The sequence below is a fragment of the Zosterops lateralis genome (assembly GCF_965231275.1).
Source record: "Zosterops lateralis genome assembly, chromosome: 5".
NCBI lineage: Eukaryota > Metazoa > Chordata > Aves > Passeriformes > Zosteropidae > Zosterops > Zosterops lateralis.
Window position 1 is genome coordinate 16130051 of NC_139766.1, and position 15933 is coordinate 16145983.

General features: G+C 36.1%; 1 protein-coding gene across 1 annotated transcript in view; it reads right to left on the reverse strand.

Moving 5' to 3' along the window:
• The window catches only part of FAM184B (family with sequence similarity 184 member B), a gene marked incomplete at its 5' end in the record, with an annotated part of 35691 nt that overhangs the window by 2236 nt on the left and 17522 nt on the right, over positions 1-15933 (reverse strand). The window contains 9 exons of the mRNA XM_083861638.1: positions 1057-1259; positions 1926-2030; positions 2257-2374; positions 3783-3929; positions 7004-7188; positions 7612-7724; positions 8878-9031; positions 10258-10470; positions 14791-14901. Coding sequence (XP_083717764.1) covers positions 1057-1259; positions 1926-2030; positions 2257-2374; positions 3783-3929; positions 7004-7188; positions 7612-7724; positions 8878-9031; positions 10258-10470; positions 14791-14901 — 1349 coding nt within the window. The remainder of the gene's footprint in view (positions 1-1056; positions 1260-1925; positions 2031-2256; positions 2375-3782; positions 3930-7003; positions 7189-7611; positions 7725-8877; positions 9032-10257; positions 10471-14790; positions 14902-15933) is intronic.

Below are 15933 nucleotides of genomic sequence, written 5' to 3' on the forward strand. Positions count from 1 at the left end.
CACTCAGGATTTTTTAAACAAATGCTAGCAAATAGAATGTAACTTACGATTGACTGATGTAAAAGAATTAAGTGAGTAGCAGCCTAGTGACTCTCAGTCTCTATACATTTGTTTCCCTTTAAAACAGAAATCCCATTTGCCTTGGCAGTCATCTGGCATGACACAGCATGTTTGTATATTTAAGTGGGAATTGCCAAGCAGGATCTAAGCCTGGGTCCCAGGCGGTTTTTGTCAGCAGTCAGCACCATCTGCCCCCAAAGAAAAGAACTCTCTTGCACACAATTTACAGGATAACTAAATCTCCACCAGGAGATAGGCAAGAAGGCTGGATTTTGTCCCGAAATACAGTGGTAAGGTTTGGAGACTTTTTAACTGTATATTAGCTACATACATTTTTAACTAATTCTTGAAGAGAGAGTTCATGTTATAAAACATTGAATATCATTTACACAACTCATAAATTTGAAGAATTGAAGCTCCTTAGAGAGAAAAAAAGCAGACATTAAGTATCTGCTAATCAAGTTTTCAAGTTTTTAACCTTTGCCAAATGATCAGCCTAGATTCATTCAAATATCTCCTAGAATAAAAACATGCCATCTACATCTAGTAAGTGCAAGATGAGGCAATAAAAATAAGGAAGACACATCCTTACCAGAATTTTACTTTACTGAAAGATGCCATGTTCACAATTAAGTACATTCTTAGATAAATACTTGCAGCTCCTTTTCTTATTTTTTTTTTAATTTTTATTTTATTTGTGTATGTGTACGTGTGTGTGCATGTGTCTCTGTGTGTGTGTTTTTTGGTTGGTTGGTTGGTTTCAGGTTTGGTTTTTTTCTGCCAGGAGGGGTTGCAAGCATAAGGTCTGCTGGGCAGGGATTAGAGCCCACTTTTGCAGTAAAGTTCTGGATCTATTTGCAGAAAACCAAATACACAGAGTTCATTGCACAGCAGGAACCTTACATGGTTGTGTATTTCCACATGTCTAATATGTTTGAATTGCCTACAAGATTCTAAATATGAATTCATTTATCATCATACAAAATGGACAAATACCTTGTGGCAGCACTGCTGTCTGAGGACTGTGCTGATGGAGAGCCCACCCTGAGGCAGCCAGGACTCCGGTCTAAGCTTGTAGATTTTGTTATTTGAGGAGCACTTCTTTTTGATTTTAAGTCACAGCTCAAAAAGCTCTTTGCGTAGGAAGCTAAATTCGGAACACTGACAACACGACTGGGCACCTCAACCGTTTTCTTCTTCTGCTTTTATTGTAACAAAAAACTTCATTACATAAATTTTTTACAATTTATAATATAAAACCTCAACAATACTTCATTTCCAGATACCTTCTGAGGAACCCCCAAATAGGAAGATTTCTATCTTTTTCTATAGGCATTTAAATTAAGTTCTCAGGGTATGCTGCAATTCCATGGATTTTGTCATCCAATTAAAACAACTTGTGTATTTGACCCTGAAATTTTAGACAAACCAAGGTACTTTCCACCAACTTGACCTCCCTTCTTTCTATGGCTATTTGCAGACAGTAGCATGCAGAGGGGCTGGAATGACAAAGGGCAAATATCAAGAAACTCAAATAGATTCATAATTTTCCTCCTGCATGCAATATCCCGATTAGCTACTCCCAAATCTGCAAGCAATGGCCATGCTTATCCCAGTGGAAGACTGATGTCAGAGTTCTAGTGTTTTATATTGGCCTAAACACCTGTTATTTACGTTGCATATATACTTCTACTGAATTTCTCCTAGGCTCAACAACTGACTGTAGGTTGGCTCTGGAAAGAATTCTACTGAGTAACATTATCATAAAAAATTGATAGCGCTTTTATTGTCCTGATTGGCTGTATAATTCAAATAGTAATAAAAATTATCAGAATTTGTGATTTTAACTGCATTGCTGATCTTACCTTCATGGAGGGAGTCAGGCACGCTGTATTAGGGTTGAAGGAAAATGACCGATTCCTGTAAGATTCAGTGTTGGCTGAAAGTGAATGCTGACATTTTCTTCCTTCCTGAAGGGAAACAAAGGTATGTGTATGGGTGGTTGGTTTTTTTTTTTTTTTTTTTTTTTTTTGTTTTTTTTTTTTTTTTGTTGGAAGCTGATATGGAAAGATACATTTGTCAAAGTATTCCAGAACAGAAAGAAAAAATCCAGTCTGAAGCAATGTGTGAAACACTGAAGAGAACCTTGCAATAGATTATATAAATACGTATGTCCATATAAAAAACCAGTCTTACCACCAGCTGCTTGATAATCTCTTCTCTCTCGCTTAATTTGTCCTGCAGACAGTTTATAAGGTGTGTATCTTCAGGCCTGGACTCCCACTTTCTTGACTTTTCTTCTAATTCTTTAAGTCTGTACCAAAGAAAATGCAGACCAGAAAAAAATTTGCTCCAATTAGGTTCAAGAGATGCCTCGGATGTAGTCTTCCCTATGTTCCAAGCTAAAATACAGGGACATAGCCAGGCCTTTCCAGTAAAACAGGATTTTTTAAAAAAGGGCATCTGTACATGGTTTATGTAGAAGTACAAATCTTCTGGATTTCCAAAATAACTTGCCAGGGTTAATCCACAGCAGCTGTCCAGTGTAAAATCTAGTCCCTTGTGGAAAATAGTAAAAAGCCTGCACATCATGTTGCTAGTCTAGTTTCCTAACAAAAAAATCAGTGTCACAGTACCTATACATATCTATATTCAGCTATTTGTTCTGTTTTCTGACCCAGTAATTTTGGAATCCTCAGAATTACTCAATTCCTGTAACTTTCATGAAGACAGGCTTGAATATACATGCTGTTTTAATAACCCTGCTAAGTCAAAACCTGTAGTCTGAGTTCAGCTTTTAAAATTCCTTAATCAGGGGAAAAGATTCAAATGCTTATTACACGTTCTTAAATATGGTGTGGAAACATACATTTGATTGACCCATGTGAACACCAGTCATCATTTCATCAGCCAGGTTCCTGAACTCTGCTGCCTGAGAAACTGAATGCTATGAAGTTCACCTGCCATAACCAGGATGCATATGAGAAATGTATTACAGAATACAAACCACCTTTTTTTGTTTTGTTGTTTTTTTTTTTTTAATGTGTAGATAAACATCTTTGAGAGGACCACCCCCACTCTTATCATCTTAGTTATCTCAGAGTTAAAATAAAAAGATAAATCTTTACATTTGTAAGGTTTGGAGGTTAGAGGCCTGTTTACATACCAAGTCTCTCTTCTGAACTTCTGCTGCAAAGTTGTGGTAAGAGATAAGGAGGAGGGATATATATATATATAAGGGATTATTTCTGAGGGGTCTCTCCTGTACAATCTGAAGCACTGCAGAACTTCTCAACTCCACAGGGGGCTGCAAACTGTGTTTATTTACATGAGCATAACTTGGAAATTTTTAAGGAAATGAGAACGAGGTTAAGAAGCTTTTACTTAATGCTGCTCTGCTAAACAAAATTAAGTACAAGATCAAGGCCTCTGGTATCATCTGTGACAAAGATAATTTTATATTTCATAAAATTTCTAGATGCTACACACAAGTTTTAATTTAGCATTGTAAAACTTCATGTATAGCACTTTAGATTAAACAATTTCCAGAATTTATTGCAATGTATCTGGGTCGTTTTGGTTTGCAAAGACAATACCTATTCACTTCTATTTTGATCCTTATTTTACTTATGATTAGTAAAGAAACCGTACATACTAAAAATAATAAATACAAACAGAACTCATTGCCAGCATGAGCCAGAGTTTATTGTTAAATTACTTACGCAGTTTCTAAGGAGAATATCTTTGCTTGGAGATGTGCCTGAGTGCTGCTGAAATCAGATACTATGTTTTCAATTTCCTTCCGGTGATCTCCTTTCAGTATGTCCAGTTCTTTTTTATGCTTGATACTGAGGTCTTCTACCAGTAGCCTTTCATTGGTATCAAAATATGTCTGAATCCTCATGTTTTAATACTAGTTTATTATCATTAATCAAAGCATGCAGTTTTGAGGTGTTTTATTGACTGCAAAGGTAGTTAACTGGGCAAAGACCTGGCTTCTGCCTACTGATTTGACTTTGACATTTTGGTTGCAATTTCAGAAAAACATTTTAACACTGAGGAAGAGAAAAATTCTTTTGTAAAGTATTTGACCTTCACCCTTCAGAAAATGGAAAGTCTATTCCATATAATGGTGCTATTGATATTCTGTCTAGGGTTAGCTTGTACATCAATCTTAATGATAAAACATGACAATTAAGTATTACAGGAACTTATTTGTATTAAGCAAAATTATGTTGAAATATCTGGGATTTTAACATGGCTCTCATTATATATTTCACCACATCATGGCACCAGAAACATTTAATACTGCCTATCATCATCCTGAAACTCAAAAAAAAAAAAAGTGAAGAAATGTTGTAACAAATGCTTTTAACTACAACATTTATCTTTTTTTAGACCATATATTTTGCAAGATACTTACATTAGAAATGATATATTAAGAAATAATATTAAGAGATATATTAGAAAATATATATTAACACCATAAACTGAAAACTAAAAAATGCCTTACATTTTCTCAAGCCTAACCACAACATTGCATTCTAATATCAATCTCAAAAGCAACAGGCATTTATTGAAAAATCATAGTTTGATTTTTTGCTATTGCTTTATTAAACTTTCAAGAAACTTTTTCATTAACTCAATAGAGAGCCCATGTTCTATGGTTTACTGATTAAAATAGACATGTTCATCTCAGCATATTAACAATTATAATATTCACAAAAGACACTCAGTTTACCTTTTTTCCCCCTATTTTTTTTTTAATGTATTCCCAAGCCTGTTTCACTTGTTTCTGAAAGGCTTCAGGAAAGACCAAAAGGTCCATGAAAGGTTTCTTCCCTTGAACTTAGAGCACAGCCATGGAGATGATTGATTTGGCACGTAGCATAAAATAACCAGTGGAAGAATAAGGGTAAAAAAGGGAGAAGAATCCCTGAAATAAATCTTCAGGAGAAGAATATTCTCCTTCAGAATAGCCATTTTGGGACTTGTTCTCTCTTCCCATAAAAATACCTTTGCCTGCTCTAATTCTAAACCTTGTAAAAGCTTTCTTGTACTGGTGGTGGAATTCACACAATTCAAGAGAATAGAAAGCGGAATTACTACTTCAAGCAGATTACTGGTTTCACTTACTTGGCTAGCAGGATTAGTAATTTTAAGTAATTTGTTATAAAAAAATTGTCACATACAAATAACAAGCCACTATCAGCATTGAAATCAGAAAAAAAATTGGCATAGTATCCTATGTTATGGGGCACTATTGTTAAAAGTAAAAATAGCAGTTACTTATATGCACCAAATTAACCATTCCCCTACAGAAAAGCAAAACGAGAGCTGCAAGTTTCAGGTCTTCCATGGGTTAATTTCAGAGCAGCCTGGATCAGGTCCACCCCAGTGCTTTGGTCCTACCTCTGGTTATTGCAGGATTTATCATTACATAATTTCCATTAATGCTTCCTTCCCAAATGCTCACTGTAGTAGAGCTACATCATTTATTTCCTGTAAAGAAAATCCCCCAGCCCAGCAGCCTCAGCAGCCTTAGCATTTGAGGCCTTTTAGACCTCATCGCTGACACGTGAATAATTCTTCTCTTCATGAACAGAGGCTCAAAATTCCTTCAAGGTAGCTTGAGGGCATTAATGAAACTCTCTGGTTTGCAATTCTCTCTGTTGATCTTGCTTCAAAAGCTTGAAATGAAATTCACTTTGAAGTAACTCTCCAAAGAGTGCAAAAAAAAAAAAAAAAAAAAAGTTACTCATTCTTTAAATATCTACTGCCTGGTAGACAGAAATGGAATTACTCTGGCCACTCTGACAGTCTGCAGAGAGATATTCTATCCATTGAGTGCTTTTCTCTGGACTACATGGGCCATAATTTTAAAGATTCCTTTAAAGGCACACTCTTCAGAAATCCTTTTATGTATACAGCTCGTGTAGTTAGGGGCATACATTCTGCACCATTGCAAAAATGAATTGAAATTTCAAAGGATTCAACAGCCATACAAATGCAGTGGGCAGTGAACCCAGTCTTGTCTCCTTTGTAAGCTGTGCCAGGAGAGGTTTAGGTCAGGTATCAGAAAGAATTTCTTCAAAGGAAGGGTGATCAGACATTGGAATGGGCTGCCCAGATGTGTTTAAGGAAAGACTGGACGTGGCACCCAGTGCCATGGTCTAGTTGACATGGTGGTGTTTGGTCACAGGTTGGACTCAATGACTCAGAGGTCTTTTCCACCCTAATTGATCCTGGATTCTGCACTTTTTCTGTACAGAAATGGGAAGATCATTTGCACCATGTGTGCTGAGCCTGTAGCTACACTAAGACATGGTTTACCTTCTGCAAGACGGCCAAAACTCAAGTCACTTTGCGCCTCCTGTGCCCTGACAGCCTCTCCCAGTGCCAGGCTCACCATCAGCCCAGAGACACTGTCAGTATCCAGTGGCACTGCCCTTACTTCCCCTGTGCAAGGCTGGCTGCTACAGCCAAAGCAAACTCTTACAGGGTATACATGGCATTCTCAAGTGTCCCCTTTGGAATTAACAGTCCATTGATTTCAGCTACAGAGAGTATGTACAAAAACCTGATATTTATTCTCAGAGACTTCTATATATTTTTTTAATAGCTCTTTGGTGAGTTTGGGATTTATGTCTTCCAGTGCCTTTGAAAGGCTGACATTATGCACATTTTCTCAGGTCACTCCTGTGGGGATACACTAGACATAGTTTTCTGTGACATATAATGAACAATTAGTTCAAATGCATCTATTATGGCTGGAGGAAAATGTGAAATTAACTACTGCTTTTGCAAAATTCCTAGCTTCTAAAATTAGTACTTTAGAGGGGAAAGATTCTGACATGCATCTCACTTAGAACCCCACTCACACTGGCATTATTATCAAATCTCTAGATAGCACTACATAGTCAAGTGGGAATTCAAAGCAAACCTTCTATGCTGTTTATCTCTATCCTGAAGCTGTGCAGCATCTTGCTTCTGTGACTCCAACTCAGCGCTGAGTAGCTCCATTGTGTCCTTCAAAAGTAAATTCTCTTTCTTGAGTTCAGAAATTTCACTCTGACATTTTTCCAATTCATCATGAAGAGATCTGATCTGGCTTTGGCTACTTCCTTCCTAAGAAAAAGGCCAAATTTAGTTATTCACAGCCTCTTATTTTTAATGTTAACATCTTCCTAGAACTGTGTGCATTGAATTTTTTGTGATATGATTTTAAAATTATTAGTGTCATGCTATATACGTGCAAGACAAATTCAGTGATCAAAATTTCCTGAATATATTCTATAGTCTCCACAGAATTTATTTTATTGTAACATTCATTCATTTACTTCTTTTGTAGAGTCTGATCTTTAATTGGAAAGGAAAAAGCCTGCCTATAGGGAAAAAATTATAAACATTTAAAGTGAGACATAAAGGCAGAAAACCCATTCCATTTCTGGAAGAGACTGTATAATTTTACTATCACTGGAGAGAGAAATTTGATACCTTTGCTTTTGCTAAACACAACACATGGCAATGAAGTAGAAACTGGTCCCTTGCCTGTTGCTTCTTCAGTGTCCTCACACTCCTCAGCTCCATTTGTAGTTCTTCTATTTGTTTCTTCAGGTTCGTGCATGATGTCTGTTGCTCAGAGAGTTCCATCCTTAGAGATCCTAGTAACAATCAGACAGACAATCATTTAGGCAGTCAGAGGCCAGCTGGATGGGAAAGGCAGATACAGGGAATGTAGATGTAAACATTAATACATTACATTTTGTTTTGCTCCTCAACTCCTTCTCCATTAAACATAATGGCCTCCTATTACTAGAGAGGTAACAGCTGAGCAATAGTAAAATGATATGGAGCTACAAAAGCAATGAGTCAACATCAGAGTGGTAATTCTGTGGGAGTAGTATTGCAGACATCATCATCACAACTCTTTCTTCTAATCTTGAACTTTAGTGGAGCACCCCTCAGCTTCCCTGTTAATTCCACTGGTGTTTTATAAAGGGCCAAAAGGCAGACTGAGGAGAGCTCTGGTGGTTGTGTTAGAGAAGTACAATGCTTATGCAAGCTCATCTGTCATATACTGCAACTTCTGTGTATATTAGGTACAGGTTTTTCAAGTACAAGAAGAAAAAAGTTTTTATCTCTGTTGTCTCCCTACAATTTTTCTTGAAGCAGAGAATCTATCTATTGCATGTATAATAAGAGAGCAAGAAAACTTTCTAGCAAATTTTAATTACTGGTATAAAAAAATTCCAAGAACAAAATTCAGTTTGTATGTAAAATACTTTCAAATTATTCTTTATTTAATTTAAAAAAAATCTTATAGAGGAGCTTTAATAACCTGAGATTAAACTTGGTGATATTACACATCTTCCTAGTGCAGTGTTCTGTTTAGTTCTAAACAGTTTAGGGCACTTTTTGAACTGACTAAACAGTACATAGGAAACAACTGATCTCCACTGCTGAACTCAACAGAAAAGACTTGAAACAGATATAACAATTCATCTCAACATTGAAAAAAAGAATATAGTCATATAAACTAACTATAATTTTCCTATCTAATATACCAAATAATACATATTTGAATGTTGCACACCAGACTACTCTCTCAGCAACATTTTGCTGCTGACAACTGAGGGCTTGGTTAACAAAGAATATTAAGTCTACGTTGTTAAAATTGCAAGGTATGAAAAAGGAGATTAACATAGACCTCAGTTCCCAGAAGATGGGAAAGAAAATGAATGGGATGAAAGTCAGTGGTTCTCAGGATATATATAATCAAGCAGTAGGAACTGTGCATGACATGAGACACTATACCTAGCAACAGGGTTTGCTGCTTCTGTATCTGCTCAAGTTCATAATGTAATTCTTTCTTTGCTTTCTCTTCCAAGGTTTGTATTTCCAGTCTATGAGACTGATGTTGGATCTTGAAAGTCTCATTAAATTCCTTTTTCAAACGTTCTTCTGCCTCCTGTAAGCAAAAGTCCCCCCAAAAACAAAGTAGTTGGAGCCTATTTATCAGCTTGTTGTTTTACTTGTAATACTAGGATGAATATGGCCTTCCATTGTAGAACTTTAATTTTCATCACCACTTTACAAGACATTTTATCTATGCAAGCATAAAAATAAGCTGAAGTCAAAGATTAACACTTAATAGGTACAAGTTAAATGATCAGTTTAATTAACCTCTTAGATTTGTTGTGCATGATGAAATAGTAACACTGATATCTTTGCACTATTTGACATTAGAAAGAAAGTTTTATTATTCAACATTCAAAAGCCCCCATATTTGACCTGTTTGTCATTACTTATCACAGTGTGTCAGACAAAGGTGCCTATCTTTCCTTGTATCATTCTTGGGTCATGCTTCCACTGTGATTAGAAGCACAGCTGGTACACTGTAAATGATGGAGCAGTTGCTCTGTAGTGGCTCTGAAAGCAAATTCCTGTCCTCAGTTTCATTCTTAGCAACTCACTGCCTTCAGCTTGGTTTTGTCAAAACTGGAATTTTATTTGGAATATATAAACATGATATTAAATTCTACTTAGGGTGGTTTTATTACCTATGTTTCATAAAGTTATCTAAGCTGAGGGAACCAACAGGGACATCTGAACTCCATGTCACAATCACATGTACATTTTTCAAGTTGTTTTTTTCTTGGAGAGCAACAGTCTTTAGAACTTCAGTCTATTGCATTAATATTTTGTCACTGAAATCAATTCATCTGAACCTTTAAAAGCTTTGGTTACCCACTTACTGAATTGATTTCTTGAAGGTATATAAGGCAATACACATCACCATATCTGTCTATTATACTACTTCTTAAGTATTTATGTATAAATTAATGATGAAAAATAATAAAACTGAGTCCTGTTATTAACACGCTCAGGAATTCCCTTGTATTTGTGAAGCACGTGCACAGATAAAAGAGCTTGTATTCACTGCAGCCTAACTGTAGGGTATATTAATATTCACACTGTGGTCTAAGTGAAAATTATAAAAAAAAAAACAAAACAAAAATCTCACAAACCACTAACCAAACCACACCTCCCAGCCTGATGATGAGGTTTCAAAATCACAGAATAATTCATTATGTGCAACAATAGCAACTCACCATTTGATAATTGGCTCTCACTTAGATGGTTTACCCCATAAATATATATAAATTTATTTACAATACTATGTAGTAAACTGACCTTGAGTTCCTGATTCTTGCTTTTCTCCAACATTTTTAAGACTTTTTGATGTGATGCCTCCAACTGCAGTTTAACATTTTGGTTTTCTTTAATGCTGTTTTGAAGATCCTGCAAAAGCTTCTCTTTTTCTTTATTGGACTGTAGATTATGTTTCTTCAGTGACTCCTTGAAATTATTTGCTTGTTGTTCTAATATTTGCTTCAGCTGAGCCACCTTCCAGAAAAGTAAGTTAGCAGGAAAAGATTAATGGCTGCATTCACAATGGAGAGGAATTATGTAAAATTGAGTACATTTTATGAGCTTGTGTTTCTCTATGAAAAAATAGCAAGATGCTTCTTTTGTGCCCTTTTTTCAGTGGAGAATGACAACCTTTTTGCATATACTGTCTGTTGCTCATCATAGGCTTTTTAAATATTTCAAATCATCTCCATCTCATATGTGCAATCCATAGTTCAATTTGCACAATAATATGACACAAACCAGAAGGCAAGCCTAAGGCTCTGCTGAAGCTATCCAACAAAACTGATATATTTAATTTGAAAAAGCACCTAGCTTCATCTGCCTCAAACTGAGTTTAAGATCACTATTCATCCCGTTGTTTCTTGGCTTCTTCCATTGTGTCATCCAATGAAACACACAAAAATATCTGTCTGATCAAGAATAAGTGCCAAATACTATCCGTAATGAAAAACATTAATTGTCTTTAATATATCTGTGTAATGGGATCTGTCTGTGGCCTGGATACACTCCAAGAATAGGCAGATGCCAGAGCCATTTGCCAGCCATACTTTTGTTTCAAGAGATGATGAATTTTTTTTAATTACTTTTTAAATAGGGCACTTTGGTTTCTGGTTGTAGGCAAAAAATAAGCACCTATTGACTTTGCACCTATTGAACTCAAGCCAATGTTTTTCCTATACAAAGAAACACTGAAGTGTTTAGGTACTGCAATTCCTTATAAAACTAACCTTTGATGTGAAAGACTTACTGCTGTACAGTCCCTCCTATCAGCTGACACAATATGCATTAGCATCGTTATACTCAAGTATGCTTTTTTTTTAATGGGCTTCCTGAAAATAAAGGGACTGAAAAAAAATGTGCCAGAAGAACAGGCTGTATATTTTATAACAGAAAAATTTGAAACAGGAAAAACATTACTTGGAATACTTCTTAAGCAAATTGGTCATCTAGACAGGAAAGATGAAAAGAGGGCTATATAAACTTCATCTGTGGTCACAACTTTATAAACTTCCCTAACTCTTCACAGACAATTATTGCCCCAAAGCACTTCTAACATGAAACAAAAGATCATACTAACTAGAAATAGGCTAAGCTGGGAACACAATGTGGTAAGAAACCAGATGAAATCAGTAGTTTTAAACCCATTATTTTTCAGTGATTAAGGAGAAAAACCGTACAGAAATGTATCAGGCATACAAACACATTTTTTCTCATGAATCCTGGCACTTCTAAATTCAGAGGTTAAGAAACAAACATTTCCATCCTATCAGGTTTCCTCCTCCTGCCTTGCAATTAAAAAGGCTTTTAAATCCACCAGTGAAAATCCTTCTCTGGAATGTTTTACAGTGCTCAAGCATTTTTTTTGAGCTTCCTGACTTCTAAACAGATAGCCAGACCCTCAATTTGCTTAATCTGGTAAAGCAGCATTTAAGTCAATGAAACTAAGCCAGAATCTATTTGGATGTCTTCATTATTAACAAAGCAGCAACACTATGGGATTTTGTGTTTTATAATGTCCTCCTGCTGCAAAACAAAAGTTCTTGAAAATTCTGTACTTTAATTCCATTACTAATTCACTTTTGTCCACCAGAATTGCATAAAGTGATCTCAGAGATGCAAACATTACCTAACATAACATAAACAGTAATATGGCATAAGAAGTAAAAAAAAAGAAATTGTATTTTACTGGTTTTTTAGGTTTGTTTAAGTTACTTCAATCAAGTTCACAGTAAACAATATTCCTAAACTTGTAATTCCTGACCAGAGGAATTCCTGACTGTATTCTTTGGCTGCTATGTGGTGGAATCTTCAAGACCCATAAGAACTCTGGGCATTGCTGTGCTAGCATTGTTCAAAGATGTATCATGACAAGCTGATGTTTGCGCTTCCATTTTATGCATCTTCTAATTCCAGAACAGAACAGAATCATAGAATATTCTGAGTTGGGAGGGACCCACAAGGATCACAGAAGTCCAACTCCTGGCCCTGCACAGCACCATCCCCAGGAGTCACACCATGTGCCTGAGAGCATTGGCGAAACACTCCTTGAATTCCGTCAGGTTTGATGCTGTGACCACTTCCCTGGAGGACCTATTCCAGTGCCTAACCACCCTCAAGGATAAAAACTTATCTCTAATGTCCAACCTCAACCTCCCCTGATGCAACTTCAGGCCATTCCCCTGGGTCTTGTCACTGGTCACCACAGAGAAGAGATCAGTGTCTGCCCCTCCACTTCCCCTCATGAGGAAGTTCTGGACTGCAATGAGGTCTCCCCTCGGTCTCCTTCAGGCTGAACAGACCAAGTGACATCAGCTGCTCCTCATACAGCTTCCCCCCAAGACTCTTCACCATCTCTGTAGCCAACCTTTGGACACTTTCTAATGGCTTCATATTTTTCTTATATTGTGGCACCAAGATCCTTTAACACATGCTGAAGAGATCCTGCAGTTCAAAACCAAGGAACTGGAGGGTCCTAATGAATTAGCATTCAACCCACACAGGATCTCACATCCTTCCTTCCAAATGACCAAACAGTCTGATGCAAGTCTGATTTCTTTATCCATAAAAATCTTTTTAATACAGAAATACTGCCACTTTGAAGTGCAATCCCAGAGAGATGAAATTATCATGCTTCTGTCTACTCTGCATAATGCTCCAGCTATGTCAGCCCAAACAAAAACGGGTCTTAGGCAGCCAAGGAAGCTATTTATAGATCTGAAATTGTATCCAGGTTAGAACTGGATTAGTAACAGCACATTACCTAACCTTTGAGGCGGAAGCTCTGGGCTGAGCCATTCCAAAGGTTCCCAGATGGGAAATATGCCCTCAGTAAAACATAACATTACATAGTAAATCGTACTTTCTTGGCTGCGAATATTCATGTACCTATAAGCAGGAAACCGTTACAAGTTGAAACAATTTCACTGCCCTGGCAATACTGCCAAGTAATTATTTCAGAAAGTTACTTTTGGAGTAATGAAGAAAAATTAAAAATTTCAAATGGAGCATTTCCTTCTTTTTGAGAGCAGTCAGATTCTAAGATACAGTAAAATGTTTCTTAGTGTATCTGTTCATATTTATCACGGCACTGTGAACATAACATATGGCATGCTATGTACTACTTGATATTATTTATGTTTATAGTGGCAATAATTTTCCACCATTCTTTGCTAATTTATCATGATCTTGTGATGTGAGTCGATGAGCAGTTAGGAAACATAAGTTTCTTTCATATTTTACTGTCCTGAACATGTGATTTCAAGAAAAGTAATCTGATGACCCATGATCTTATTTTTTTGCATCTGCAATATGTGAGGAATAAACCTCCAGGTCATAAACCTTTCACTCTCAATAGGCCAGCATAGGTTGGACTGACCTGAAATTCTCTCAGAGAAGAATCTATAGGAAACAGTGGCATGCAGAAACATGTAATGAAACTTAAAAATAGCCAGAAATTTCAGAACATTAAACTACACTTAAATTCTGTATTTGTAAGACTGGGAAATAGATAGAAGGTCAGGATGTCACTGTTTGATAACAGAATGTATAAATATGTTTTAGAGGAGAAATGAAGAAGAAAAACCCATGCTGCACTCATAACTAGTACACCTAGTATAGCACAGATGGGAGAAAAACCAGGTGTTGTTTATTGTAAAGGAACACAACACATGCCCTGATTGCTGGAACATGCACACCAAGGGGTAGTAATGGCATGTGGGAAGGTAGAGGCAGTAAAGAGAGGACAACGTTTTGCTCAGCCTCCTGATAAGCCTATCTGTCCTTCCTCTGTCTTTGAATACTCAGTGAGAGCTTATTATGGCCACTGAGAGTCTACCAAGTCAGCTGAAGAAGATCTAGGTCTTCAGCTTTTGCAGAGTTGTTGCCATGCAAACTCCCACTGAACTTGAGGGAAGTGAAAACTGGTTAGAATCAGTAAAGATATATTTCTATGCATTAAAAAAAAATCAGAAAGTTAACAGGAGTTGTAAGAAGATTCTAATATCACTTTGTCCTGTAAACAAACAAACAATCAGAGTCGCCCTGCAACCCTGATATAGCCAAACTTCTCACCTTAGCACATCTCCAAAGAGAAATAAATGAAATAAATAGGCTTGTCAAAATCTTCATAGATATTTAGAAGCAGTTATTTCTGTAATTTCTATCTGGAGTTCTTGCATATTTTATTGAGTGATAGACACAACAAATAGTGTGAAAATCTAATCCAGAATCTCTCAGATGGGATGAAAAATGAACAGACATTTTATTACTGCATTATATTTATGCCCAGTTTACCTCAAGTGAAGAGTTTTGAAGTTTCCCAGTTAGAACTTCTTTCTCTTTCTCTAGTTGCTTTAGTTCACACTCGGATTTTCTTTTAAATTCATCTAGCTGTGTCTGGAGCTCCTAAAATTAAAAAAAAAAAAAAAAAAAAAAAAAAAAAAAAAAAAAAAAAAGGAAAGACAAGAGCGAGCATGCAATACCTGGAACAAAACATGCGGCATGAAAAAGAACACATTTCTTCTACATTAACCTAGATAAAAGAGCATTGTACACAATAGTACATGCTACTGTCATTTAATGTCACTCGTGTTATTTAATTTAAAATGTATAAACAGTTTGGTTTGGTTCTTTCTAATATTAGTGTGAGATAATACAGTTCACATTATCCTGATCTTCTACTAAAAGCTTCCCTAAGGTATAAAACTGTACAGCATGAAGAGTCAGACTGCTTTGGCTTGAGTGGTGTTAAGGTTCAAAAATAATTTAGTATGCAAGAGTCACCCACAAGATCTGAAAAACCATAAATATACACTGGCCATATAAAACCAAGATGATTAACGGGCAATTAGTGGAAAAGAGCATCAAAGGAAGCAATACTTGATAGCATCCATAAAGAAAATCATGGTGAGGAAGTAAAAATAAAATAAAATAATAATAAAAAAATGAAGATTATAAAATCACCTTGTTGATGGAAATAGTTAAAAAAATCAATAAGAGTAGTGATATGCATTACAAGTTATTAGTGTGCTTGCTCTTCCTATTTGTGCAAATTTGCTAACCAAAAAACATTCTACAGTCTCTTCAGATGCTACAAATGAAGGAAAAAATAACTATTTAACACCTCCCCCATCCTGTACAGCTCCTTCTCATACACCCTTGTGTAAAACTGAGGTAGCAATTAAAGGATGGAATTAAAAAGATACATGAATATTGCAAGGGAGGAATTAGCTTTAGTTTTGCCTGTAGAAAGAGGAGCACATATAACTGTCTTTTTAATTAAAACATGAAGATCAGGTGCAACATTCCCACTTCAACTCTGTCAACTGACTTTATTCTCTGTATCTTAATTTTTCCATCTGGAAAAAAAGATATTACACTTCCTTAACTGCTGTTACAGGTCTTAGTTGAATAAGAGGTTATAAACAGCATCAATAA